Here is a 26,173-nt window from a genome sequence, read left to right as displayed (position 1 = left end):
ATATTTGAGAAAAATCTCAAGGAAGAGGAGATAAATGGTTCAGTGTAGGTAATAGAAGAGGTAGCCAGTGGTGTTCTGTGGTTGCTAGAGGAGAGAGCGTTAGCATAGCCAGTGACTGGTATTGTTATGATCAAGTCAATCTCTTCCTGGTTTTAGGGCTTCAGTTCCCAGGAAAACCAGGGTGAAAGTGGGTATACAGGAGTCCTTGGAAATAATGTAAGAAATCTTCCCTTACTCAGATGTGGGAAGCTGTCACTGAGGAAGAAGCACCGATTTGCGAAGGGCAGTGGTCATTCCACCTGGTATATGTGCACCAGAATGTGAGTGGTAACTGGAAAGAGCCATGTAGAGGGGAAGGGCCAGGAGATGAGAACAACAGGTTCAGTATGAGGCCTGACAAAGCCGTGGGAGTCAAGGTTCATTCTCCCTAGGATGAGGATCACTTTGAGCTGAAGACATAAACAAATGTGTTAATGAGTTAAAGCCTGGTGGTCAGAAATACCAAGTCCTATTTATGTTAGCTCCCATTTAGTCCATCTTTACCTGCGGGCCAGCCTCCTCTAAGGATTACAATTCTTTCCCTGGTGTGAAGATCAATATAATTATTGCCTAAGAAGGTTCTGAATTTCAGTGGACACCAGAAGCCTAGGCATTTGACTGTTATCCTGGACAGCAAGTGGCTTATAGTTACTTAGTTTGTGTGTGTACACATGCACAAGCATGCACACATATGCATATGTGCTGTATGCAACAATAGACAAGTGTGTACACCAGTGCATATTTGAAGGGTATCAAGTGTCCTGCTATCAACCTCTGCCTTATTCCCTTGAGGCAAGGTCTTTCTGGAGCTAGGCTGGTGACCAACGAGCCCCAGTGATTCTTCTGCCTCCCCAATCCCCTAGTGCCCAGCTCTTGGGTTATAGGTATGAATGTAAAAAGCCGTACTGGGCTTCTTCTCTCTCTCTGGTTTTTCAAGACAGGATTTCTCTGTGTTTATAGCCCTGCCTGTCCTGGAACTCACTCTGCAGACTGGAGTGGCCTTGAACTCATGGGGCTCTGCCTGCCTCTGCCTCCCAAGTGCGGGGATAAAAGGTGGGCACTGCCACTGCTTGGCCATACGGGGCTTTTTACATGGGGGATGGGAAATTTAATTCAGGTCCTCCTGCTTGTGCAGCGAGTGCTCTTACCCATGGAGCCATCTCTCCACCTTCATTATAGAGAAAGAAATGGCTGATACTTACACCCTTCTGAACACCTCTTAGATTGAGCTCTTTGAAACAACCACTTTTTCTGACTCAGTATTATGTGGACATTATCCTTTGACTGTACCAAAGATGCTGCCTATCTCTCACTCCCTTAATAGTGAAGGTACAATGGATCTGGGTGAGTGTCCTCCTTGGAAAATCCGCATCAGGATGTATTTGTGTGAAATCCCCGGAACTTTTCTGAGTTAGACACTATTATCCTTAATTATAAATGAGAAAACTGATGCCTCAGCCAGTAGAGGGACTTGCCTACATTAAATAGCCAAGGCAAGTTTATCTAAGTCCAAATCCTGAGTTTGTTCACTCCCCCATATGCTATTTCTGCATATGTTCAGGCTACCATCCAAATTGGGGCCTTTGGAGAGAACACCCTACCTTTTCCCCTGATGCACAAACCTTACTTCCCTAATTCTAACAACAGCACTTTGTCATCAGATAGTTCTAGAAAAATTGTACTCAAAGAAACAAGATTTGTCTCCTAGCCACATACAGATGTGGGTCTTTAATTCACAACATATATTATATATTTGAAACTGTCACCCTCTATTACTTCATGGACATGGTATACACACCTTCATTCACAAAAAGGAACTCATTCACACACCAGTGTCTGGCCTATCTTTTCTTCCCCACTACTGGAATTAAAATCATCTGCCACCCCATGTTGATTTCCACGGGTGCAGAAAATTAAACTCAGGTCCTCATTCTTGTGGGGCAAAAACTTGACCAAGCTATCTATCTCACAAGCCGCTACCCTCCTACCACAATACACCTTGTCTTTTTGAGACAGGGTTTCACATAGCCCAGACTGGCCAAGAATTCATAATGATCCTGCCCAAGGCTCCTGAGTCCTCAGTGCCAGTAATACAAATGTGAGCACTTGTAACACAAATGTGTTTAGCTTTTTAACTTTTTAAAAATTTTTGAGGTAAGATCTCGCTAATGGCCTAGCCTGGACTTTGAACTTCCTCTGCTTGTGATCTTTCTGCTCAAGAGTCAGTGAGGACCTTTGTTTCAGTTATTGATGACAGAACCTCTGATAATTATAACATAACTCCCAGGCTTCCAGGGTTTTGTTTGGAGACAATCTCTTATACCCTACACTGACCTAGAACTTGCTATATAGACAAGAATGACTTTAAGCTTTTAATGTTTATGTGCATTGGTGTTTTGCTTGTGTTTATGTCTGTGGAACTGGAGTTACACACAGTTGTGAGCTTCCATGTGAATGCTGGGAATTGAACCAGGGTCTTCTGGAAGAGCTCTTAACCACTAGGCCATCTCTTAGGCACTGATCTTGAACTTTTGATCCTTGTGCCTATCCCCTAGATTCAAGCTGGGAGGGAGAGCCTCAAAACTATTGATCAGAACCTCAGTTTAACCCCTTCTAGCTAGATTATTTAAGCAAATCATTTATCTTTGATTAGTAAGATTCTGTCCTACAGTGGGTGTAGTAATTTCAGGAACTTAAAATAAGTATGTCTAGCAAACAGTCAAGAGTTCTTCACTTTTTCTTCCTTTTTCAAAGTCACCATACTCCTCTCCTGGCCATTTAAATGCAAAGTCCCTGGCAGTGCAGATCTCAAAGAAAAAAACTCTCATCTCTAGCTATCAAGCTAGTTATCTTCAGTGGCATATACTGCAATATTTATTATTAGGTTAGAATCTCTTAGTGGGTTTAAAGACTGAGGTTACTCACTACTTGGAAATATCTTCTCTTGATTGACACTAGTTACCCAGGGTCACTACAATCCTAAATCAGGAAGGCAGATATAATAATAGGATATTCCCCCCAGTTTATCTGGCCTTGTATTATAGACAGATTAGTGGCTAGTGACTTTTTTTTTTAAGACAACAGGTGCGTCTGTTAAAATAAAATCTAATTGAGAAGCCCACTCTCAAAGAGATGAAGGGATCCCTTGTTTGCACAGAGGTGCAGGCAGCAGCCTGAGCACTGTCCATACTCCTTCCCCATTCCCTCAAGCTTCCTCCCAGACAGCACCCTGAAGGGTATGGACTTAAGGTGGGAAGTAAATGGAGAGATAGATGCCACTAGATGAAACAGCCGACCTTTGTTCTGCTCTGTATCTGGCCAGACTTGAAGGTCTTTAGACAAAACTCTGCAGTAGCTTAGAAAACGAGAAGACTTTAATATGGTATATAGATAGGTACAGGGAAATCAAATCAGCCTCTAGTGATGCTAGCCATCAGAGTCCCAGTAACCATCAGGAACACATTAACTACTTTAAGCTGTTCTTTAAGAAGACACAGTAGCTCCCACCCTATCCCTATCTTTCCTAGAGAGAGTCTAGTATAGTTCTATATCTTCCAAGGCCTTAGCCCGAAGAATGTGAGTGTTTAACACTTCAGTATTTAACTGAACTAGGAGGAAAGGCATTACGATGGCTATGACTAAGTAGATGGAGATTCAACAACTTCCCAAAGGCTGGATTCCTATCTAGAGAAGAATGGTCTCCTCTGCTCAGTTAAGTACAGTATGATGCAGCACACATACACACACAACAAATTGTTTGATGGTTAAGTATGGGAAAGATAGCTCCCCCCCCCCCAAAAAAAAGCCTGACTCTGTGGTTAGCGGACCTTCTACTCCCACATGGAGAGTGGACTGTGACCTAGACCCAAAAACAAATCTAAGACAGAGCAGGAGCCCCGGGATGCTTGGCAAGGTAATTCTTTGGCTCTTAGACACCTGTCATGCCCCAGAGAGCAACTGGGAAGAGAAAGACATGGAGAGTCAAGGGTACCTCTTTCTTTCTCCCTCCTTTTGTTTTAATTTTGAGACAGGGTATCTGTATGTAACCTTGGCTGTCTTGGAACTTGTAATGCAAATGAGGCAGGCCTCAAACTCAGAGACTTGCCTCTGCCTTCCTCGTGGTAGGATTAAAGATACACACCACCATACCTAGCCCGTAACCTACTTTTTATCCGAGTTGGGGGAGAAGTAGAAAAGTACTGGGGGAATCTGAAGAAATGGCAAGATTTTGAAAGAAGAGCCTTTGAAAATACGATAAAATTAGGAAGATAAAGTGGGAGCTAATCCAGCCTAAGGAAGAACCTGATAATTCCAACAAACTAGGCCTTTAGTGGACCTATAGTATGTGATTGTCTAAAGTAGCCCCTTTTAAATAAAGAAGGAAGCTAGGACTTGGCTGGGTTGAGTAGGTTAAAACCTCAGAACCACTATGGACCTCAGTCATTCTAGGAAAACCTTTCCGTCTAGCCAATTCATCCACCTTAGTCTCACAGCTCACCTCCCTCAGGTCACATTAATTTGCAAGTTCCTGCAGGTGGGGCTACCCCAGAGATTGGCTGCATCCTTTTATGAGCAAGAGCCAATTCTCCCTGAGGTCGTGAGACTACATAGTCCACCAGCCACACACACCCCAGCCTCTTCCACTCCACACTCAGACTCCTGCCATTGACCAGTACATTGTAACAGACACTGGCAATGGCAGGTCTCCTAGGCTAAAGATGCTGGGGATCACTTTTAACTGCATGAAGGAAGCAATACAGAGCACAGAGAGATGATCCTTTGTGCCTGAGCAATTAGAAACCATAGGAATGTTAGGAGGGGGAGAAAATCCAATCCGAATCATCGGGAGTCTGCATAGGCCCACAGTGTCTTCATTCCATGAACACACTGCCTGGACTTTATTGACTGTGTGATGCTTCTCCCGTCTTGAGCTTCTCTTCCTTAGGCTCACTGAGGTCTACTACCAAACCAGGTGTGTTACATACTCCTTTAATGCCAGCATTTGGGAGGCAAGCAGATGGATCTGAGTTCCAGAGCAGCATGGTCTATATAGCGAAACCCTGTCTCACACAAACAAAACCCCAAAAACAAAACCCTACCACAGGTAGGCTCACACTGGCAAAAGCTACAAACAGCTGGCTGTGGGGGCAAATCTGCTGTAATCCCAGCTGCATAGGAAATGCAGGCAATAGGAGCACTTCAGCCCAGAAATCTGAGACGAATGTAGGTAACACAGTGAGACCCATTCTAAAAAATAGGCACAGTGGCACATATCTGTGATCTTAGCACTCAGAAGACTGAGTCAGGATTTCCATGATTTCTCAGAAAATAAAGATTTAAAAAATTTTAAAGTTCAAACAAATTATAGCAGGGGAGATGCCCCAATGGATGAAGATACTAGGCAGCCAAGAAAATCTGACCACCTCCATTTGATCCCTGGAACCTATATGAAATGCTGGCATGCATCTGTAACCCCAACACTCATGGGAGAGATGAGAGGCAGAGAAAGGATAACAGTCTGGAAGCCACAAAGTCATCTCGCCTGAAATATACGGCAAGGCCAACAAAGAGAAACAACCTACCTCATCAAGGAGCAAGGTGAGAATTATCCTCTTGACTTCTATCTGTGCACCATGGCAAGTAAGTACTCATGTACATACATGTACTCAATTATTTTCTAAAAAAATTTTAAAAGCCACCAAATTTTTTTTAATTTCAATACTAATAAAGATAACACTATTCATAATAGCAGTTTGGTGAAAACTACTGAACCCTTTTCTCTCAGGGGTTTTACTGAATATTCAGGAGACATCATTGGTTGTGACCAGAATCTGAGACATGAGCAAACTAAGACTCCAAAAGCCTAGGGCATCTTCTAGTCACTCAACCACTTACTGGGTGGGCCCAGGGACTTGCACCTCGGAACTAGTGCACAACTTTGAGCAGTTTACAGGGCAAAGTTACAGCATGTTTGAACAAATAACACTTTTGAATTACTTCTTCAAGGCTTTTAATTGTTAATGCTTGTTTCCTGTATATTTTGCAAGCCCTAAGTATTTCTGTAATCTAATTTCAAATTTCAGCATATCTTTGATTTCAAATTTTAGAGATTCTGTCTTAATCTGCTACCATTTCTTCCTCCTCCTCCTCCTCCTCCTCCCCCTCCTCCTCCTCCTCCTCCTCCTCCTCCTCCTCCTCCTCTTCTTCTTCTTCTTCTTCTTCTTCTTCTTCTTCTTCTTCTTCAGACAAATGTCTCATGTAGCCCAGGCTGGTGGGCTCCGACTACCAGTATAGCCAACATTGGCCTTGAACTGCTAATCATCTTGCCTCTACCTCTCCAATACTGAGATCACAGTCAAGTTCCACAACATCCAACAGTTGAGGTTTGGTTAAAGTAAAAACATCAAGAAAAATGTGCTGGCATATCAAGAAACAGGCCCCTAGATACTTCTAATGTAAAGTGGGGCCTTTGATATATAGCTTAGCAAATTAACATTATGGTATTTCAATTCTTTTCTTCTGTCAGTACCTATTTTTAAATAGTTGTTGAGAGTGAATGTGTTAATATCTATAAAGTACTCTGAACAGGACCTAGAATATGGTGGGTTTCCACTGAATGTTGTTTGTTATTATTGTTATTAATAACACCCTAATATTATCAAGCAACAGGCCATAGCTGCTCCAATGGGGCAGCGTGTCACTGGCTAACAGGTTCAAAACATGTGATATGAAGAGTGTCCCTACAAGGCCAATGCTTCTTATTCCACTCCAAGAGAAAGACTAGCAGGGCAGGGTTGGTGGGGTTTCTCTGGAAGCATGACCCCTTTGGTACTGTGCAGATCTAAGGATAGACAAGAGATCCCCATCTGGGAGAATGTCACCAATTCTGTGATCTTTCAAGTCCACTACAAGGCAATGAGCTCAAGGTCAATTTACCTAAGCTGGGTGAGGCAGTCAGTATATGCCTTATAATCCCAGCCCTTGGGTGACTGAGGTAGGAGAACTGGCCTGAGTTCAAAAACAGCCTATGTGGTAAGATCCTGTCTCAAACAAACAAACCAAACACACAAACAAAACAAAACCATGTACTGTCCTAGAGTTTTCAAACCAATTATTCTAAGAGGAGCAGAATAACAACAAAAAATCCTAACAGTCTCTAAAGACAAGCACCATTCCAGATCTGATGTCAAGAGACAGTTTGGGTTACTGTTTTAAACCAAATCATTGTATTCCTCTGGACCTCACCTTTCTCATTTATACATTATATTATTATGTCATTATACACGTTTCTCATTTATAACTAGGTGAAAGACACTTGATGAGGTAGCACATGTCTGTAATCCCAACACTGGAGAAATGGAAGAAGGATGTGTAGGAAGGACAGAGGCTGTTCACTAGAATTGTGACATTTCAGTGAACTAACGTACAAGACAAAGCCCTCAGCACTAAGATGACCATACAACAAGGATGCAGTGTCCAAAGCCAAGACCTAGCCACAGACATGGCAGGTGCCTCGCAGAACTCAGTCTCATTTGAAGCTTGGATCCCTCCTTGCCACCCCATCTGTCCAGAACCAGCTCCTGGACTCCCTCCTCACCTTCCCAACCACAGACTGCTAAATTGATGAAGCTAAAAGGGTTTAATCATGTTGGTATATTTATATGTAAATACAAAACTGTATCACTATAAGATATTGAATATGAACATTACAATTATTTACTGAATCTGACTCAGTCCATTGATGTTAAATACAAAAATGAAATGATTGTAAAAAATAAGAATATACACATTCAAAGATCTTATTACAGTATAAAATTATTGGGTCTGACCAGCTGCCAACCTCATCATCTGGAGTAGGGAAAGGTTTTGGGGTTCAATGGGGTTTTGTAGGAACACTGAGTGTTGAGAACTCTTGATTCCATTCCTGGAGAATCAGACTGGGAAAACAAAGGAACAAGTTGGATGGGCAAGGAAACAGCAATTGCAGGAACTACCTCATCCAGCCAAGGGAAGTATGCTTTATAAGAACATAGAACCCATCCAGTTTGAGGTCTAGGACCTGGCAGGCTAGCAGGCTAGGGAGAGCTGGGCATCTCAGTAAACAAGGGAGAGTTTCATAAAGAAAGGGGTCTCCAACAAAAGAAAAAGGGCCCCAGTTTGTCTTCCCAGGAGGGGAATTTCATAGTAGGTTCCTCTCATTCGCTCCAGGATTCTCCTTTCTTTTAAGATTTCGTACCGATTAGTTTTGGCTCTGGCAGCTCTGTAAATTCATCTCTAGCCTTGGACCCCCGAATGCTGGGGTAATAAGACAGAGTCTGGAATCACAGTGGAGGTCTGTTCCCCAAATCAGCAAAGTAAACAGAATTTGTTGGATGAAGGACAACCCATGCGAAACTGAACCAGTGTCACCATAAGTCAGTATTTTTGATTCCCACAGCATAGAGTCCAGGGGGAAGGTACCAGTAAGGAAGAGGGCGTGTGGCCTGGGAAAAGTATGTGTTGTCTTCTCCCACTGCTGTCTGACAACATGAGCAAGATCCCACCCCAGCTAGTCCAAACTAATCATCAGGGTCCAAGAAGCAAGGGATACTCAACTGCAACATGGAGTCCCAGGAACTTCTACAAAGAGTATCTGTGTGTATATGTATTTATAGAATACGACCATATTATCACATACAGTATATATTATATACACACACACATATGGATCCATACACGTTAAGTACACGCGCACACACACAGAATGACAGAAAAGACTGGAATACACGCCCTATGTATAAACGTGCTTGGCACTCGGGACATTCTCTAGAATATGTAACTTGGTCAAGCTCTCTGGGCAGGAAGGTGAATGCTCACCAAACCTCCCTGTCAAATCCTAGCAAAGGGAAGGAGGAGACTTCCAGAAGAAGAATGGCATTGGGAGATGGGGGTTCCTTCCCCACTTACCTCAGGGACCCTGGCAAAACTCAACAGCCACAATTTGGTTTTAATAAGGCACAGTTCAATAGCAGGTGCTAGGAATTAAGAACACATTGCTGCTGGCCCTTTCTAGTGGCAATTTCACCACATTTATCTAGCCAAAGGGAAAGGCTGCCTTGCGTGCACATGTGCGCTGGGAGACACAAGAAAGAGGTTGATCCATGGCTTCAGCATAACTGATGGCAACCTATAGGCTCAGCGGTGTCCAGGGTAGTTTAAGGAAGGCTGGCCAGCAGGTAGAAACTCGTGGAACAGTTATTGGCCCTCCATGGCCAACAGGCTGTGAGCAGAGGGAACCATGCCTTCCTTCTCTGCAAACTCTAGAATGGCCTTGTAGCAAAAGTAGTACTGCTCAGGGGTCTGGATGCTGAAGGCCCTCTGTGTCCTCATGCGTGACACTGTCTGGAACACATTGAGGGTGCCAAGCTCCTCCAGCTGTGCCAGGCAGATGTCCAATGAGCAGAAGGTACCTGAAGAAGAAAGGAAATAGTCACATGAGTGTGCCTCCTTCATATTCTTCCTTTTACTAAATCACCTTGCAAGACTGGATGGAGGAATTCAAAGGCAAAGGGTCTGATAGCAAGAGGACTTAGACCTCAAAGGATAGCGGGCTGTGCTAAAGGCCAGAGAAATACATACATGGGGTAACAAGACAAGGAAGTAGGTAGGTAATGCAGAGACACTTCCGGCTTCAATAGCATCAGAGCAACAGTACTTCCACAGCCACTTTCCAGAGCTAGTACTCTCTATAGGCCCACCACAAATCTGTCCTGATTTTCCTCCCAAAGGGACCTCTGCGCTCTAAAGCCAGCAGCGCATACAGCACAGATCCCACTAAGCCAAAGCTATTAGTCAGGTCCATAATGAAGAACATAGACGCCACATAAAATGGTACAGCTTATAATCCCGTGATCTGGGAGGTTAAGACAAAAGGATCGCTGTGAATTCCAGGTCAGATCGAACTTCATAGTAAGACTAGTCTCAACAAAACCAAACAAACAAACAAACAAATTAAAAACAAAACAACAACAACAACAACAAAAACCCCAAGAACAAAAAGGAAAGGAAGAGAGAGGGGAGGGAAAGACAAGACCAGCAGCACAGGGAGAAGAGGGCAGCTAATCTCTCTGGGGTTCACAATCATGGTGCTGACAGAGTTGACAAGGTCAGAAAGAAGACCATGATGATGGAATGCATAAAACAATTCCAAGACCTTGGTTTGTTAATTATATATTTTGACAAGGAGTATCCCCAGCATAAAGAATACAAATGGACATTAAAGAGTGATTATCCTAGCAGTTTGCCACCAAGGGATTGAGTGAGTTCCTCCTCTTCTCCAGCCCACCGCCGCCAGTGTAAGAGGCACAGTACCTGTCCTGCCGATGCCTGCACTGCAATGAACCACAATGGGAGGCTCAGGGCACTGCCCTTTGGACCGTGCTCCCAGGCTGCCGACAGCCAGGTTCTGCTGCTTCCTGACCACTCTCAGAAAGTCAATGAGAGAAGCTGCTGAGGAAGGGACACCATAGTCTGGCCAGCTTAGGAACTGGAAGTGGGTCACCTGGCGTTTCTGCCGCTCCTTACATTAAAAAAAAAAAAAAAAAAAAAAAAGAACAAGAAGAAGCAAAAGTTAATGCCGTCATTTCCACCTCCTCTGACTACCCTAGGTTTTTGCAGGTTCTTAACACCTTAGCATTTGGACCACAAAGGCTCCTGTCTTCTGCTCTCATCACAATTGCTTCTTTACCTCAAACCTGGAGGAAGGGCGAAATGTTTTGGGAAGACAGATCACTATATTGTAGGACCCATATTTCTTGTTTGTTTTTGTAGTTTAAAAAAGGTTTTGGTTTTTTTAGCCAGAGAAGTGGTCTTCCCCAGGATAGTGCATACCAACTAGTTGTCCAGTACCAAATAGTCAGTTCTGCAAACATAATACAAGTAGTTATATGGACTCAACAGGTTATATTTAGGAATATAATAAGTATACAAATATATATATATATGTATATGCATGCAATAACACATACACGAAGATGTATATGCATGCAATAACAATTAGTGGGAAAGCTATGCATTTGAAGAACAGGGAAGGTTTATAGAGAGAAGAAAGGAAAGGGAGAAATGTTGTAATTAAATTGTAATATCAAAAAAAAAAAAAAAATGCTAGGCATGGTGGAACACACCTCTAAATCCCAGAATGCAGTAGGCAGAGGCAGGCAGACAGATTTCTATGACTTTGAGCCCAGCCTGGTCTATCTATATAGTGAGCTCCAGGCCAGCCAAGGCTACAGTGAGAGACATTGACTCAAAATACAACAGTAACATATCTATCTACTTATTGACTTACTCCAGTTGTGTATGCATTTACATCTATGTGTATGGGTGTATGTTCGTGTGTGCATATGTACACATGCAAGCAGGAGGAAGACATCGGGTGTCCTCTAACACCTTCTGTCGCTTCCTTTGAGTCTCTCTCTGAAACTGGAGTTCATGTAGCCACAGGTAGCCTATAAGCCAGAGAGCCCAGGAATCCTCCTGCCTCTACCTCCGTCAGAGTTGTTTACAAGCATGCATGGGACTCCCAGATGATGCATGGATGCCATAATCTGAACTCTTCACCTCATGATAGAGTAGCAAGGACTCGAACAGCTAAACATCATCTCGCTAGCCCCTTATTATAGTATTCTGAGACAAGATCCATATTATGTAGACCAGGTTGTTTTCAAACTTGTAATCTTGGCTCAGCCTCCTACATGATAGGATAATAAGCATGGCTTAAGATCCAGATTCCCAATAGTGAAAGTTTTATTTCTCATTAATGCCACTCTTATATTGAGAAAATGACTATAAGTTCTGAGTTGAATATCTATTTTTGGAAGGTGTGTGTGTGTGTGTGTGTGTGTGTGTGTGTGTGTGTCTATGTAGCATTGGCTTGGAGCTTACTATGTAGATCAGGCTGGCCTTGAACTCATAGAGATATACCTGCCTCTGTCTCTGAAGTGCTGGGATTAAAGGCAAGCACCACATAACTGGCTTCTTAGTTGAGTATCTTTAATTTGTTTACAGAAAAAACAAAAGCAGTTTATAAGCTCCATAAAATCCTGCCCATTCTCTCTAGAAATTTTCTTTTTCTGTTTTTGTTTTGTTGAGACAGGAACTCAATATGTAGTCCTGGATGGCCTGCAACTCCTACATAGGCCAGGCTAACGTTGAACTCACAGATATCCACCTGCCTTTTCTTGCTGAGTGGTAAGATTAAAAGTATGCATCACCACGCTCAACGAGAATCTCTTTAAAGGAGCTTCCCTAGTTTAAAAAAACTGAGAAAATTGAAAGCTTCATTTACCTCTGTGTTGTGAATTTCTAGAGTCGTTTTCTTATAATGGTTCATGTTCTCCACTCCTAGATTAGTCACCGTGAGGAAGCCAAATCGGATCCGAGAGTCTTTTTCTAAAGGCCAATACTGGCCACATTTTCTCCTGCCACCTTCCTCAAAGCTGAAGACAAACAGAGCAAAGTAAGCCTTCACTCTTCACCAGTAATGAGCTTCTTCCCACCACAAACTGCTGAGCTCCTGGGCAGCAATGTCATCCACACTGTTCCCGAAGTCTACTACTGATACTCAGCAAAAAAAGAAGGGAAACTCCCCACTCTAAGCAGATGTTAAAACAGCTAAAGTTCCTACACATGTCCAATTGGCAGACATGCATGGTGCATTGACTATATCTTCTCACTTAACTGAGATGAATACAGCAGCAGAAACATAGTGAGGACCAGACCTAAGCTACTGCTCAGTTTCTTCTCCACTAAGGGCGCTGGGCTGAGACAGGACAGGGAAAGACAACTCATGAACATGACTAAGAGATCCATAGACTTCATCTCATCATTTCTCCATGGCCTCAGAATACTATGAGGTGGTACTTCTCTTAACTACAGATGACAGTTAACAGTGCCCTGAGGAAGGAAACTGAGCAAACATTTTGTCTTCCTTCCTACCTTCCTTTCGATATTTGAGACAGGGTTTCTCTATGCAGCCCTGGCTATCCTGGAACTCACTCTGTAGACCAGGCTGGCCTTAAATGCAGAGATTCGCCTGCCTACACCTCCCAAGTCCTGCATACAACACTACTGTCCAGCCATCATCTTTTCATTCTTCCTCATCTGAAATAGGTTATAATTAATTATGAAACTAATAAAAATGAAACTCCTTAAATTTGGCAGGACTGCCAAATTTCAAAAACAACCCTTCATTCAGAACTTCCTGCCTCATATTTCAACTCTCTTTTCTCTGTCCCCTTACAGGTAGAGATATGAAGAAGAAAGCAGTCAAGGAAAGCAGGATATGAAAAGCAAAGCGAACTGGTAATTCAGCAGCCAGGAAGACATCTTTCCTCTTGAGACAAGAGCCAACTTAAAGGTGAGCTGTTTCTGCTTTGTAGCACTTCCGTTAGGGAATTCGGCCAGGAGCCAGGCTTTAATTAGCACTGGGTCCCTAGAACTAGGATTAAGTATCTCAAGGCTAGTCCTTTCTCTACCGTGCCCCAGCATGTTAACTAGAGATGGCATGGCTTTCCTAGTCAGCATATGGTCAGGGTAGAGGCAGGGAGTCTATGGGGAAAAAAAGACTAACTCACCGGGTAGTCATTACAATCACCAAAACTTTTTGCTCCCAAACCATGAGCCAGAAGTCACGATAGGTATTCTCCAAAGGGCCTGGAATGAAAGGATAAGACAAAGAACAGGCTCTTCATAAACTCACCAGTCTTTCTTCCAAATAGAAACTCCAAAGCACAGATGTGAGCTTTTCTTTCTTCTGTTGTTACTGTTTTTCTGATAGGGTCTCTCATAGACTCAGACTGACTGAACTCCAGCATGACCCTGAACTCCTGTTCCTCAGGCCTCTACCTTCCAAGTGCTGCAGTTACAGTATTCATATGAGCCATAACAGATTCCCTGTTCTTATCTCTGCTTATTCAAAGATCTTCAAACCAACCATAACATGTCTATATGAGTGAGTATTAGAAACACAGAATGATAGGGCTGGAGAGGTGGCTCAGCAATTGAAAACTCATACTGCTTTTGCAGAGGACCTAAATTCAGTTCCCAGCACCTATATGAGGTATCTCATAGTCTGGAACTCCACCTCCAAGGGATCCAACACCCTCTTCTGGCATCCACAGGAACTTGCACTCACATGCACATACCCATATACAAACATGCATATACATGATTCAAAATAAAATAAATCAGGGCTGCAGAGACCAGTGGTTAAGACCACTTTGGGGGGGGGGGGGCTGGAGAGATGGTACAGTGGTTAAGAGCACATGCTGTTCTGCCAAAGGACCTGGGTTCAATTCCCAGTACCACATGGCAGTTTACAACTGTCTATAACTCCAAGATCTGACACCCTCACACAAACATACATGCAGGCAAAACACCAATACACATAAAATAAAAATAAATAAATGTAATTTAAAAAAAAAGACCACTTTTTGATCTTGCAAAGAACTAGGTTGAGAATTCCAAGCACCCACAGGGCAGCTAAAAGCATTTGTAATACTAGTTCAGGAGGATCTGATGCCCTCTTCTAGTCTCTGTGGGCACTGCATGCATGTGGTGCTAGACATACAAACAGGCAAAATACGTATACACATAAAATATATATATATATATATATATTTTAGTTTTTCGAGACAGGGTTTCTCTGTGTAGTTTTGCGCCTTTCCTGGAACTCACTTGGTAGCCCAGGCTGGCCTCGAACTCACAGAGATCTGCTTGCCTCTGCCTCCTGAGTGCTTTGATTAAAGGCAAGCACTATCAACCACCTGGCATAAAAATAAAATTTTAAAGATAAATAAAATGAAAATTCATGAAAAATAAAAGGAAATAGAATGTTCATGTTATAAAGATGTCTGAATGAGCTCCATGCGGGAAGCAGTGTTAAAGACCCACAGAGCTTCAGCAAGCACACCTATGGTGACTGTCATTGTACCATCTGTTTCGGCCTCATAACATATTAACTACTAAACCATTGTCTCAAATCCCTCCGACTGGGACCCAATCTTCAAAATTCATGTAACCATTTCCAGAAGGTTTCAAGTGAATTCTGGTAATTTTTTGCTCCTGGAATGTTTTGCTTTTATCTTTTAATGCCTGGTGTCTCCCCTGCTCCTTATACTAAGTTTCACAGACATGAGGACTTTATCATTTTTTCTAAGTTACTAATACCATTCTAATGTATTTTTTCGGACTGTCTCTTTCCCCTTACAGTTTAATACTAAAAAATAGCTTCATCATAATATAGCACTATATCTCTGAGTCTATTCCTTTGTACTGTCTCCCTCACCTATAATACCATTCCATTTTATCAATTTTTTAAGATTTATTACATTTTTATTTATGTGTATGTGTGTGCTTCTCTGTAGGAGTTCATTCCAAATCTATGTGGGTACCTACAGAGGTCAGAAGAGAGCGTCAGAATCCCTAGACCCAGAGTTACAGGCAGTTAAGAACCTCCCCATATAGTTATTGGGAACTGAACTCTGGTCCTCTGGGAGCGCAGCAAATGCTGAACCATCTCTCCAGCCCCTCTATCTATTTTTAAGTGCTGAATCTTTTTCCGGGTTCTTTTTGACCAGGATACTCAAGGGACTTCCTCTTCCCTAAACTCTGGATGACATGGCTGGTCCTAAATACTTTAACCATTTAAATTATAGCATTTGACATCTGACATTTAAGAACATCCCATCTCAGTAGATAGGGTGTGAAGGACAAATGCCATTGTAAAATTGTCCTTTTCTAATTAGAACCTGCACAACAATAAGCAATCTTCAACAACTTCTCAAGATGACTTTTCGGACTTCCCAGTGTCTCCTCTCCATTTCCAGAGAAGCAGGGTAGTATCAAGGATAATCTGGAATGGGAAGACCACTGGTTCCACTATTTCTGCGAAAATCTTTTTGTAAGCAGTAACATTTTGTGTGTGAAAGACTGGAAGAGTGTACATGAGTTCAAACAGCCACTCGTATGTGCTCATTCAATCTACTGCTGTCCACAATGTTTTGGATTTAGTGGTATTGTTGTCTTGAGACAGGTTCTCTCATTGGGATCCTCCTATCTCTGCCTCCCTAGTGCTGGGGTAACAAATGCTTGACAATAGTACCCACATGGTGGCTCACCACCATCCGTCCCTCCAGTTGTAGGGGACCTGATGCTGTCTTCTGGAATCCATGGTCATAGCATGCATGCATTTACATACATGCAGGCAAAACACTCATACATAGGGGCAGTGGTGGAGCACAACTTTTACCCAGCACTCCTGAGGCAGAGGCAGGCGGGTCCACAGAGTGAGACCCAGGACAGGCACCAAAAGTACATGGAGCAACCCTGTCTCAATAATCAAAAAAATAAAACAAGGGCCAGGCGGTGGTGGTGCACACCTTTAATCCCAGCACTCGGGAGGCAGAGCCAGGTGGATCTCTGTGAGTTCGAGGCCAGCCTGGTCTCCAAAGCCAGTTCCAGGAAAGGCGCAAAGCTACACAGAGAAACCCTGTCTCGAGAAAAAAAAAAAGCAAAACAAAACAAAACTCATACATGTAAAACAAGAATAAAATAAGTCTTTAAAGACAAAAACAGAGGAAAGAAGTGGTAAGAGTGCCAGCCTATTCTACAGAGCCAGACTCTATCTCAACAAAGGCCGGCAGGCAGATACATACATACATACATACATACATACATACATACATACATACATACATACGCAGGCAGGCAGATACATACATACATACATAGGCAGGCAGGCACATACATACATACATATATACATACGCAGGCAGATACATACATACATACATACATACATACATACATACATAGGCAGGCAGATACATACATACATACATACATACATACATACATACATACATAGGCAGGCAGACAGGCAGAAAGACAGACAGAGATGGATAAAAGGGTATTATTTCAGAGCTAGAGAGGTAGCTCAGTGGTTAAGAGCACTATCTGTTCCTTCAGAGGACCCAGCTTTGGTTCCTGGCACCCACACAGTGACTCACAACTGCTCCAATTCCAGAGGATCGATGCCCTTTTCTGACTTCTGTAGACAAGGCATGTATGTGGTACACAGACATAAATTCAGGCAAAATACACTTATATAATCAAAAGAAGAAGGATCATTTTGAATGATCAGGACAGAGAGGAGGCAGTATAGCTTAGTGGTAGAGTTTATGCTTACTTAGCATGCCCAGAGATCTGGGTTCAATTGCCAGATGCAAAAGTATAAAGAGAGATCCTAATTTGAGGAACTTACCTTTTTCTTTTAAAGCTTTCTCTTGTGCCTTTGAGGAAGTTAAGTCTCTCTACCTACCTACCTTGGATTTTTGATCTGTTTTATCAGATATTCTGACTGCTAAGCTGTCACATTTCTAATAATAGTTTTGGGTTTAGGGGTCTTTGGTGACAAAGTCTCACTGTGTGGCACAGGCCAGTCATGAACTTATGATTCTACTGCCCCTAGCTCCAGCTAGTATCAACCATTGCTAATGGTCGGAATATAAAAAATAAAGTACATGAGAGTGCATGTGGGTCAGTGGTAGAATGCTTGCTTGTCCGATATAAGGCCCTGGGTTTGATCACCAGACTGGGGGGGGGGGGGTGGGGATCTAATATATGTAAGAGGTACTAGTAGCCTTTGCATAAGACTGGAGTTTAGAGCTGCAAAGAAGCGTCTTCTTTTATTGCCTTCTTCATGTTCATATTATAGTAATGCATATCTGCTGTGATATATTTAGAAAATGAAGATAAAACTCATTAACTCCTAGATCAAGTGATAATGTTAACATTTTGCAGCATCTCCAAGACTTTTTCTATGAAAACATATAGATACAGGCAAATAAAACAGTTAACAAAATAAGCCTTCCTCACCCCATCCCACCCCTGGCCCCTGCAATAGTAAATCTTTTTTTATGTACCTTTCCATGACAAAACCTACAATTCTTGAGACTGGAAAGATAGCTCAGTAGTTAGAAGTGCTAGCTGATCTTCCGTAGGACCCGGGCTTCACTCCCAGCACAACCATGCAGTTCACAACCATCTGTAACTACCGTTTCATGGGTCCAATACCTTATCTGGCTTCCACTGGCACCAGACATGCAAATGTCATACAGAAATACCTATTAAGCATACAACCATACACGTAAAATAAAATTTAAAATAGCCCCCCTCCCCCAAGATAGGGTTTCTCTGTGTAACAGCTCTGGCTATACTGGAACTCACTCTGCAGCCAAGGCTGGCCTCGAACAGAGATTCACCTGCCTCTGCCTCCTGAGTGCTAGAATTAAAGGTGTGTGCCACCACAATATGGCATAAAACTGTACAGCTTTTATAACTGTATTTATTGGGTATGTGAATGTTGAGTATGCTCTAATTTAGTGCATATAGGCTCTTTTTGTTTTGTCTTTTTTAAAAATTTATTTTTTTATGTATGAGGGCTCTGTCTGCATGTACACATGCATGCCAGAAGAGGGCACCAGATCCTATTTTAGATGGTAGTGAGCCACCATGTGGTTGCAGGGAATCTGGAAGAGCAGCCAGTGCTCTTAACTACTAAACCATCTCAAGAGCCCTGCATAGAAGAAATTCTAATATTACAAAATGTTAGTTCAAGCTGGACCTGCCTGTAATCCCAGTACGTGAAAGGAGGAGGCAGCAACATCAGGAAATCAAAGTCATTATCAACTATATAGGGAATGCCAGGCCAGCCTAGGTTACATAGACCCCTTTTACAACCACAAAATCAAAGTAAAGGATGTTAGTGAAGCTGGGTATGGTGGCTCGTGCCTATAATTTCCAGGAGGAGATTGTAATTAGGGCTTGGGAGATTGGGGCAGGAGGATCACTGTGAGTTATAGGCCAGGCTGAGCACTATCTCAAAACAAACAACAACAAAAATGCCAAGGAGTTAGCAACTGCTTAGTTGGTAATGTGCTTATTGTTTGAGGGACTGAGCTGATTCCTAGTACCCACCATCTCTACAGCCCATGCCTCTGCTAGACTCACAGATGTGTAACACCACATTCAGCAAGTTCCAAACCAACAGGGGCTTCACAGTAAACCCTGACTGCAAAAGACAAAGAAGGGCTGGGGAAATGGCTCATTGGGTAAAAGTTCTTGCCACACAAGCATGAAAACTTCAAATCAAATTGCAGGAACTCACATAAAAAAGACAGGCATTGGCCAGAGGTGGTGGCACACGCATTTAATCCCAGCACTCGGGAGGCAGAGCCAGGTGGATCTCTTTGAGTTCAAGGCCAGCCTGGGCTACCAAGTGAGTTCCAGGAAAGGCGCAAAGCTACACAGAGAAACCCTGTCTCGAAACCAAAAACCAAAAACAACAACAACAAAAAGACAGGCATGGATGTACATGCTTATAACCCCAGCACTGGGAGGGAAAGGAAGGCTCTCTAGAGCTTAATGTCCACCAGCCGAGCTCCAAGTTCAGTGAGAGATCCTGTCTCAAAGGAACAAGATGGAGGAAGATAGAGCAGGTCACCTGACATCCTCCTCTAGATCTGCCCCCACACAAAAATAAACATACCCATAAGTGTCCACATACCACACATACACAAGGGGATGTCTACAGATGCAAAGTTAGCGGTTTTCCTTGACAGAGAGGAACCACTCCACTGAGATGGCTTGTAAGAACTACTGAACTATTGATTCCAATTCTGGTTCTGCTACTACCTTTATTTTCAAGGTCAGCTAATGAATTGGGCCTCAGTTTGCTTAACTAAACTAAACACACACGGACACGGACACACACACACACACACACACACAAATTAAAAACAAACAAACAAAACTTCACACATTTACTTTAATAACCAGAGATTATATAACTAAGATATAATACATATTCTTAACAGCTGACCTATTAGAACTATTACTAGTATGCATATATGTGTATATAAGAACCAGGCCACTAGAGTCATATATGGTAGTTCATGAATGTAATCCCAGAAATTGGAAGGTAGAAGCACAAGGATCAGGAGTTCAGTCATCCTTAGCTACAAAGTAAGTATGAAAGAGCCTAAGGTAGATGAGACCTTGCTCCTACCACACGCACACACGTGTGTTTATGTGTTTGTGTGTGTGTGTGTTTATGTGTTTGTGTACATATATATGCACATGCATATCCATTTATTTGTTCGTTCTCTTTATATATCATTACAGTACCACCCAATGGAACACAGATATAACCTTAACTGATAGGAAGTCTACAACTGTCCCAGTAATTTGTCCTCAATGCCACTTTCTCCCTATAGAGGGACACATCATAAACCCCACATTCTTTCTTTCTTTCTTTGGCAATCCAGAACAGTTCTCTTCCTTTTTTCATGACATTAGCTTTAAAGACTTTGAGCAAGTTACTCTTTTTTCTTTTCAACATAGGGTCTCTCTTTGTAACCCAGGCTTACCTCCAATTAACTATACAGAACAGGCAGGCTTTGAACTTGAGATTCTCTGAGTCATGATATTACAGTCATGTACATACCAACATGCCTACCTACACTGAGCATGTTTTCTTGTACTGTGCTAAACAATCTGGATTTGATTGATTTGTTATTTATACCTAGATTCACATTTCTTTTTTTTTTTTTTTCTTTTTTTTTTTTTAATGAATACAGAAGAGGGCGCCAGATCTCATTACAGATGGTTGTGAGCTACCATGTGGTTGCTGGGAATTGAACTCAGGACCTCTGGAAGAGCAGACAGTGCTCTTAACCTCTGAGCCCTCTCCAGCCCTAGATTCACATTTCTTTAGATCATTATTACTATTTTCTTGAGATGGTAGAGATGAAATTCAAACCTTCTAGGCATGTGCTGTATCACTAAATTACATCAACAGCCTGGATCAGATTTTTATTGTGTGTGTGCATGATGTGTATATGTGAGTGCAAACTACTGAGTTCTGATACCCTACACTCTTTGATTACTATACTAAAACACAATCCTAAAACGTGCTGGCAAGCAATAACATTATAGATTTAAATCTCTATTATTTCTCTTTGTTGTGAGTTTCCATGCACGTCTGGAACTCAAACTCCAAACTTATCTGTTCTCTTCAACTACCGAATTTTATGAAAGACCAGGATATTAGTGGTCACAACACATTTCCTTTAAAAATGATGCCATCTGAGTTGGGTGTGGTAACACACACCTTTAATCCCAGTAGGTAGAAGCAGTTAGATATCTGAGTTCAAGGCCAGCCTCATCTACAGAACAAGTTCCAGGACAGCTAGGGATACACAGTGAAACACCAAAAACAACAACAAAACACACAGAGAGAGAGAGAGAGAGAGAGAGAGAGAAGAGAAGAGAAGAGAAGAGAAGAGAAGAGAAGAGAAGAGAAGAGAAGAAAAGAAAAGAAGTCATCGGAGGCTGGAAAGAATAGCTCAACAGCTAAGAACGTTTGCTGCTCAATACTGAGGACTAGGTTTTAGATTTTAGCATCTATATAAAAGCTGGACATGGGGGCTGGAAGGAGAGCTCAGTAGTGAAGAACACTTGCTGCCTTCCTCCAAGGACCCAGGTTTGATTCCCAGCACCCATATGGCAGCTTACAACCATCTGTAATTCCAGATCCAGGTCTAGGAGATCTGATACCCTCTTCTGGTCTCTGCATACACCAGGCATACACATGGTCTACAGACTTACATGTACAGCAAACACTCATACACATATAATTAAATAAATTTTTTTTAAAAATCGCCTGAAATGAGGAACCATATGCAGGAGGCACAAAATCAACACATAATGCTAAAACAGCTTACCTTGTGTACCAATATAAGCATTCTTCTGCTTGTAGCCATCCATGAAACTGGCATTGATGTAATCTGTCTAATAATAAAAGAGAAACATTATTGCAAGGGCATGAACACACCATTTGGATCACAAAATAATGTATGTGCTGGATAAGTTCAATTCAAGATGTGGATTGTCTCTTCCTGTCAAGTAGAAAGTGAACAGTAACAGGGCCAATTTAGCCTTGGGGGTTAAAATCGTGAATTACCTTTATTGGTAATGAAATGGAGTAAAGAGGAATCAGAGTGTAGTGAGTAGATGGGTGCTTCTGTGGGCTACTGGCTTCACTCCAGCAAATGTATTAGGATGGATGGATAGATAGATAGATAGATAGATAGATAGATAGATAGATAGATAGACAGACAGATTGATCAATAGATAGAGCAGACATACAGATTATCATAGAAGCCCTTTCATCAAATCATAGACAAAAAGTAAGTCCTACATAGTACCATGCCTGTAATCCCAGCACTCAAGAGGCAGAGGCTGGAGCATCACTTGAAGGTCAAAGGCTACCCCTTGTCTACAATGGTGAGTGCTGTGGGATAATAATGGTTTTTGGTTTTTTGCTTTCGTTTAGTTTTGTTTTGTTTTTGCTTTGGTTTGGTTTTGTTTTTTGTTATTTGGGTTTTTTGTTGTTGTTGTTTTGTGTTTTTGGTTTTTTGGGTTTTTTTTTTTTTTTTTTTTTTTTTTTTGCTTTTTTGAGACAGTGTTTCTCTGTAGCTTTGGAGCCTGTCCTGGATGTTGCTCTGTAGCCCAGGCTGGCCTCAAACAGAGATCCACCTGCCTCTGCCTCCCAAGTGCTGAGATTAAAGGTGCGCACCACCCCCACTGGCAGGATAATGCTTTTGTGCACTGGTTTAAGAAAATGCTGATTGGCCAGTAGCCAGGCAGAAAGTATAAGTGGGGCAAGCTGATAAGGAGAATTCTGGGAAGAGGAAGGGTAGAGTCAGGAGTTGTTAGCCAGATACATAGGAAGCAAGATGACAAGGCAGAACTGAAAAAAGGTACCAACCCATGTGGCTAAACACAGATAAGAATTATGAATTAAATTAAATGTAAGAGCTAGTCAATAATAAGCCTGAGCTAATGGCTGAACAGTTGTAATTAACGTAAACCAAATGAGTGGTTACTCGTATCTGAGCAGCTGCAGGACCAGGCGGGACACAGAAAACCTTCTGACTACAGGTAAGTTCTAAGCCAACAGAGCTTCACAGTGAGATCCTCTCTTTATATGAAAATTTATAATAAAAACCAAAACACCTCAAAATAGAACAAAGACCCAAAAAGAAAGACGTTAAAATGATTAAACTCTCATAAGAAAGCAAGCTGAGAAAGTCATAGGGAACAAGCCAGTAAGGCACATTCCTCCATGGTCTCTCTTCAGTTCCTGCCTCCAGTTCCTTGCCTTGGCTTCCCCTGATGATGGATTGTAACATGGAAGCATACGCCAAATAAAATCTTTGCTCTTCAAGTTCTTTTAAGTCAATATTTATCATAGCAACAGAAGAACAAACTATTATACCCCTAAAACGTAAAAAAAAAAAAAAAAAAAAAAAAAGACATAATTTTCAAAAACAAAGTCTAGGCTGCAGCTATAATTCAGGGTTAGAGTGCTTCCTAGCAGGCACGAAGCCCTAGGTTCAGTCCTCAGCATCATAAAACAAACAGAAAAACAGCATACCCTGGTGTACACATGTAATCCTAGTCCTTGGGATCTGGGGCAGGAAGATCAGATTTCAAGGTCATCTTGGACTATATCATAAATTTGAGGGCAGTCTGGCCTACAAAAGCCCTGTCAATAAACAAATAAGTAAGTAAAAAAATCAAAGCTGGTGTTGTGGTAGATATCGCTGAACCAATATTCTAGAGACTAAGACAGTAGGCCAGCCTGGCTATATAACAACATCTTACTTCAAAAAAGAAAACTCAAGGGCAGGGTCATAAATTTCTATTTACTATGAAAACAGCTGCTGGCATTGTTTGTAGCAAAGTCAAGTGGTGATGTCAGGTGATGATCTTCAGATTAACTACAGGATAATTAGAATCATCTCCTATTACACTGGGATTTACTCATATCTGTGAATATACCCTTTCAAAAATATATTCCTGGGCTGGAGAGATGGCTCAGTGGTTAAGGGCACCAACTGCTCTTCCAGAGGTCCTGAGTTCAATTCCCAGCAATGACTTGGTGGCTCACAACCACTTGTAATGATATCTGGCACCCTCTTCTGGCCTGCAGGCAGACATGCAGGCAGAATACTATATACATTAAAAAATAAATAAATCTTAAAAAAAAAATACACACCAGGCATTGGTCCTCAGATTTATCATGACTAGAATAATCTCCTGGTACATTGGGATTCACTCACAAATATTTCTTAAAACCTGTGAAGCACTGTTCTAGATACTGGTGACAGAGCAGTCAACAGATAAAAACAGGTATTTTGGACTCAGGAGACTCAATCATTACTCTCCACTCATGAAGACAATGCATGAGGGCAGTTTCAGCAGTACTGTGATCAAGCAGCTTAGCCAACTGTCAGGGAAGGTGAAAGAAAACAAACTGTGCATGAATCCTGAGCAGGACTACAAATGCCTAAAGGGAAGGGCCAGGAAAGCCGGGAGCCAGGATCTACTTATTCTCAAAGTTATCCTCAAGCACACTAAGGGCTAAAATATCAAGCCTGTATAATGTGAGCCATGTTAAATAAATGTTCTTAATTTCCATTACTTTGAAAGAGAAACTATAATCAATGCTAATTTGTGAGGGAGGGGGGAGTTGTTTGCTTGATTAAGTTTTTTTCCTCACATTTATTTATTGTTTGTGTGTACATGTGCACACACATGCACGAACTTGGGTGCCATAGCACATATATGAAGGTTAAACCACAACTCGGAGAGAAGTCATTTTTCTCCTTCTACCATGTGATTCTGGGCATCAAAGGGAGGTTTGGGAACAATGCTTTGACCCACTGAGCCATCTAACCAGCCCAAGGTTTGGTTGATTTTACTCTACACTTTATCTGAGAGGGTCTTGCTATATAGCCCACGTTGGCTACAAACTCTTTCTTTAGTTCAAACTAGTATAGAACTTACCATCCTCCCTCCTCAGCCTTCCAAGTACACCACCAATGTTATATATTTACAATTAGAGGTTAACAGAAAAAAATGGTCAGATAGAAAAAAGAGGTTAGCAAGATGGCTCAGCAGCTAAAGGCCCTTGACACCAAATATGATCACCTGACTTTGATGCCCAGAATCCACCTGGTTGGAGAGAAGTAAGTCCTGAAAGTTATCCCTTGACTTTCATGTCCATACACATACATAACTAAATAAGTATTAAAGAAAAAAGACTTAGCCACACATGGTGGTACATGCCTTTAATCCCAGCACACTGAAAAGGCAGAGGCAGAGACAGACAGACAGACCTCTGCATACTCAAGACCAGCCTGGTCTACAAAGCAGTTCCAGGCAGCAAAAGCTACATGGTAAAACGCTGACTCAAAAGAAACAAAAACTTTTAAAAAACTATAATTGGGCTGTCAAGCTAGCACATCAGGTAACTACGCTGGTCACAAAGCCTGAGGAGGAATCTGACCCAGAGAACCCACTCCCAAAAGTTGTCCTCTGACTTCCTCATAGGCACTGTCACCTATGTACCCGTACACAAACTATAAATAACAGCATGGCATGAAGGCATTACACCTCCTTTTTCTTTTTTTCTTTTTTTCTTTTTTTTTTTTTTGTATGTGGAGCTGAGGATTGAACCCAGGGCCTTGCGCTTGCTAGGCAAGCACTCTACCACTGAGCTAAATCCCCAACACCTTATTTTTTTCTTTTAAAACAGGATCTCTCTACATAGCCTGGGCTGTTCTAGAACTCACAGATCTCTATATGCCTGCCTCTGTCTCTGCCTCTAATGTGCTGCTATTAAAGGTATGTGCCACCACCCTCGGGTGATGGCCTAAGACTTTAATGCCAGCACACTGGAGGCAGGGACAGGCCAATCGCTGTGAGTTAAAGGACAGTGTGGTCTATATGAGTTCCAGGACAGGCAGGACTATATAATAAGATCCTGCCTTAAGGAAGGAAGGAAGGAAGGAAGGAAGGAAGGAAGGAAGGAAGGAAGGAAGGAAGGAGAAGGAAAGAAAGGAAAGAAAAGGAAGGAATGGAGGGAGAGAGGAAGGAAGGAAAGAAGGAAGGGAAGGGAAGGAAGGAAGGAAGGAAGGAAGGAAGGAAGGAAGGAAAGAAGGGAGGAAGGGAAGGAGGGAAGGAA

The 26,173-nt window shown here is 42.1% G+C and overlaps 1 protein-coding gene across 1 annotated transcript in view; it reads right to left on the bottom strand.

Annotated features, from left to right (window-relative positions):
* Positions 1-8,737: 8,737 nt before the first annotated feature.
* Positions 8,738-26,173, bottom strand: part of Ptpn9 (protein tyrosine phosphatase non-receptor type 9) — an 84,785-nt gene continuing 67,349 nt past the window's right edge. The window contains exons 9-13 of the mRNA XM_036192695.1: positions 21,864-21,930; positions 13,653-13,731; positions 12,365-12,515; positions 10,390-10,597; positions 8,738-9,488 (exon numbers count right to left, since the gene is read on the bottom strand). Of these exons, the coding sequence (XP_036048588.1) occupies positions 9,274-9,488; positions 10,390-10,597; positions 12,365-12,515; positions 13,653-13,731; positions 21,864-21,930 (720 nt within the window). The 3' untranslated portion in view covers positions 8,738-9,273. The remainder of the gene's footprint in view (positions 9,489-10,389; positions 10,598-12,364; positions 12,516-13,652; positions 13,732-21,863; positions 21,931-26,173) is intronic.

Source organism: Onychomys torridus, chromosome 7 (assembly GCF_903995425.1).
Source record: "Onychomys torridus chromosome 7, mOncTor1.1, whole genome shotgun sequence".
Classification (NCBI taxonomy): Eukaryota; Metazoa; Chordata; class Mammalia; order Rodentia; family Cricetidae; genus Onychomys; species Onychomys torridus.
Note: the sequence above shows the minus strand (reverse complement) of the source record. Positions and strands in the feature narration are given on the sequence as shown.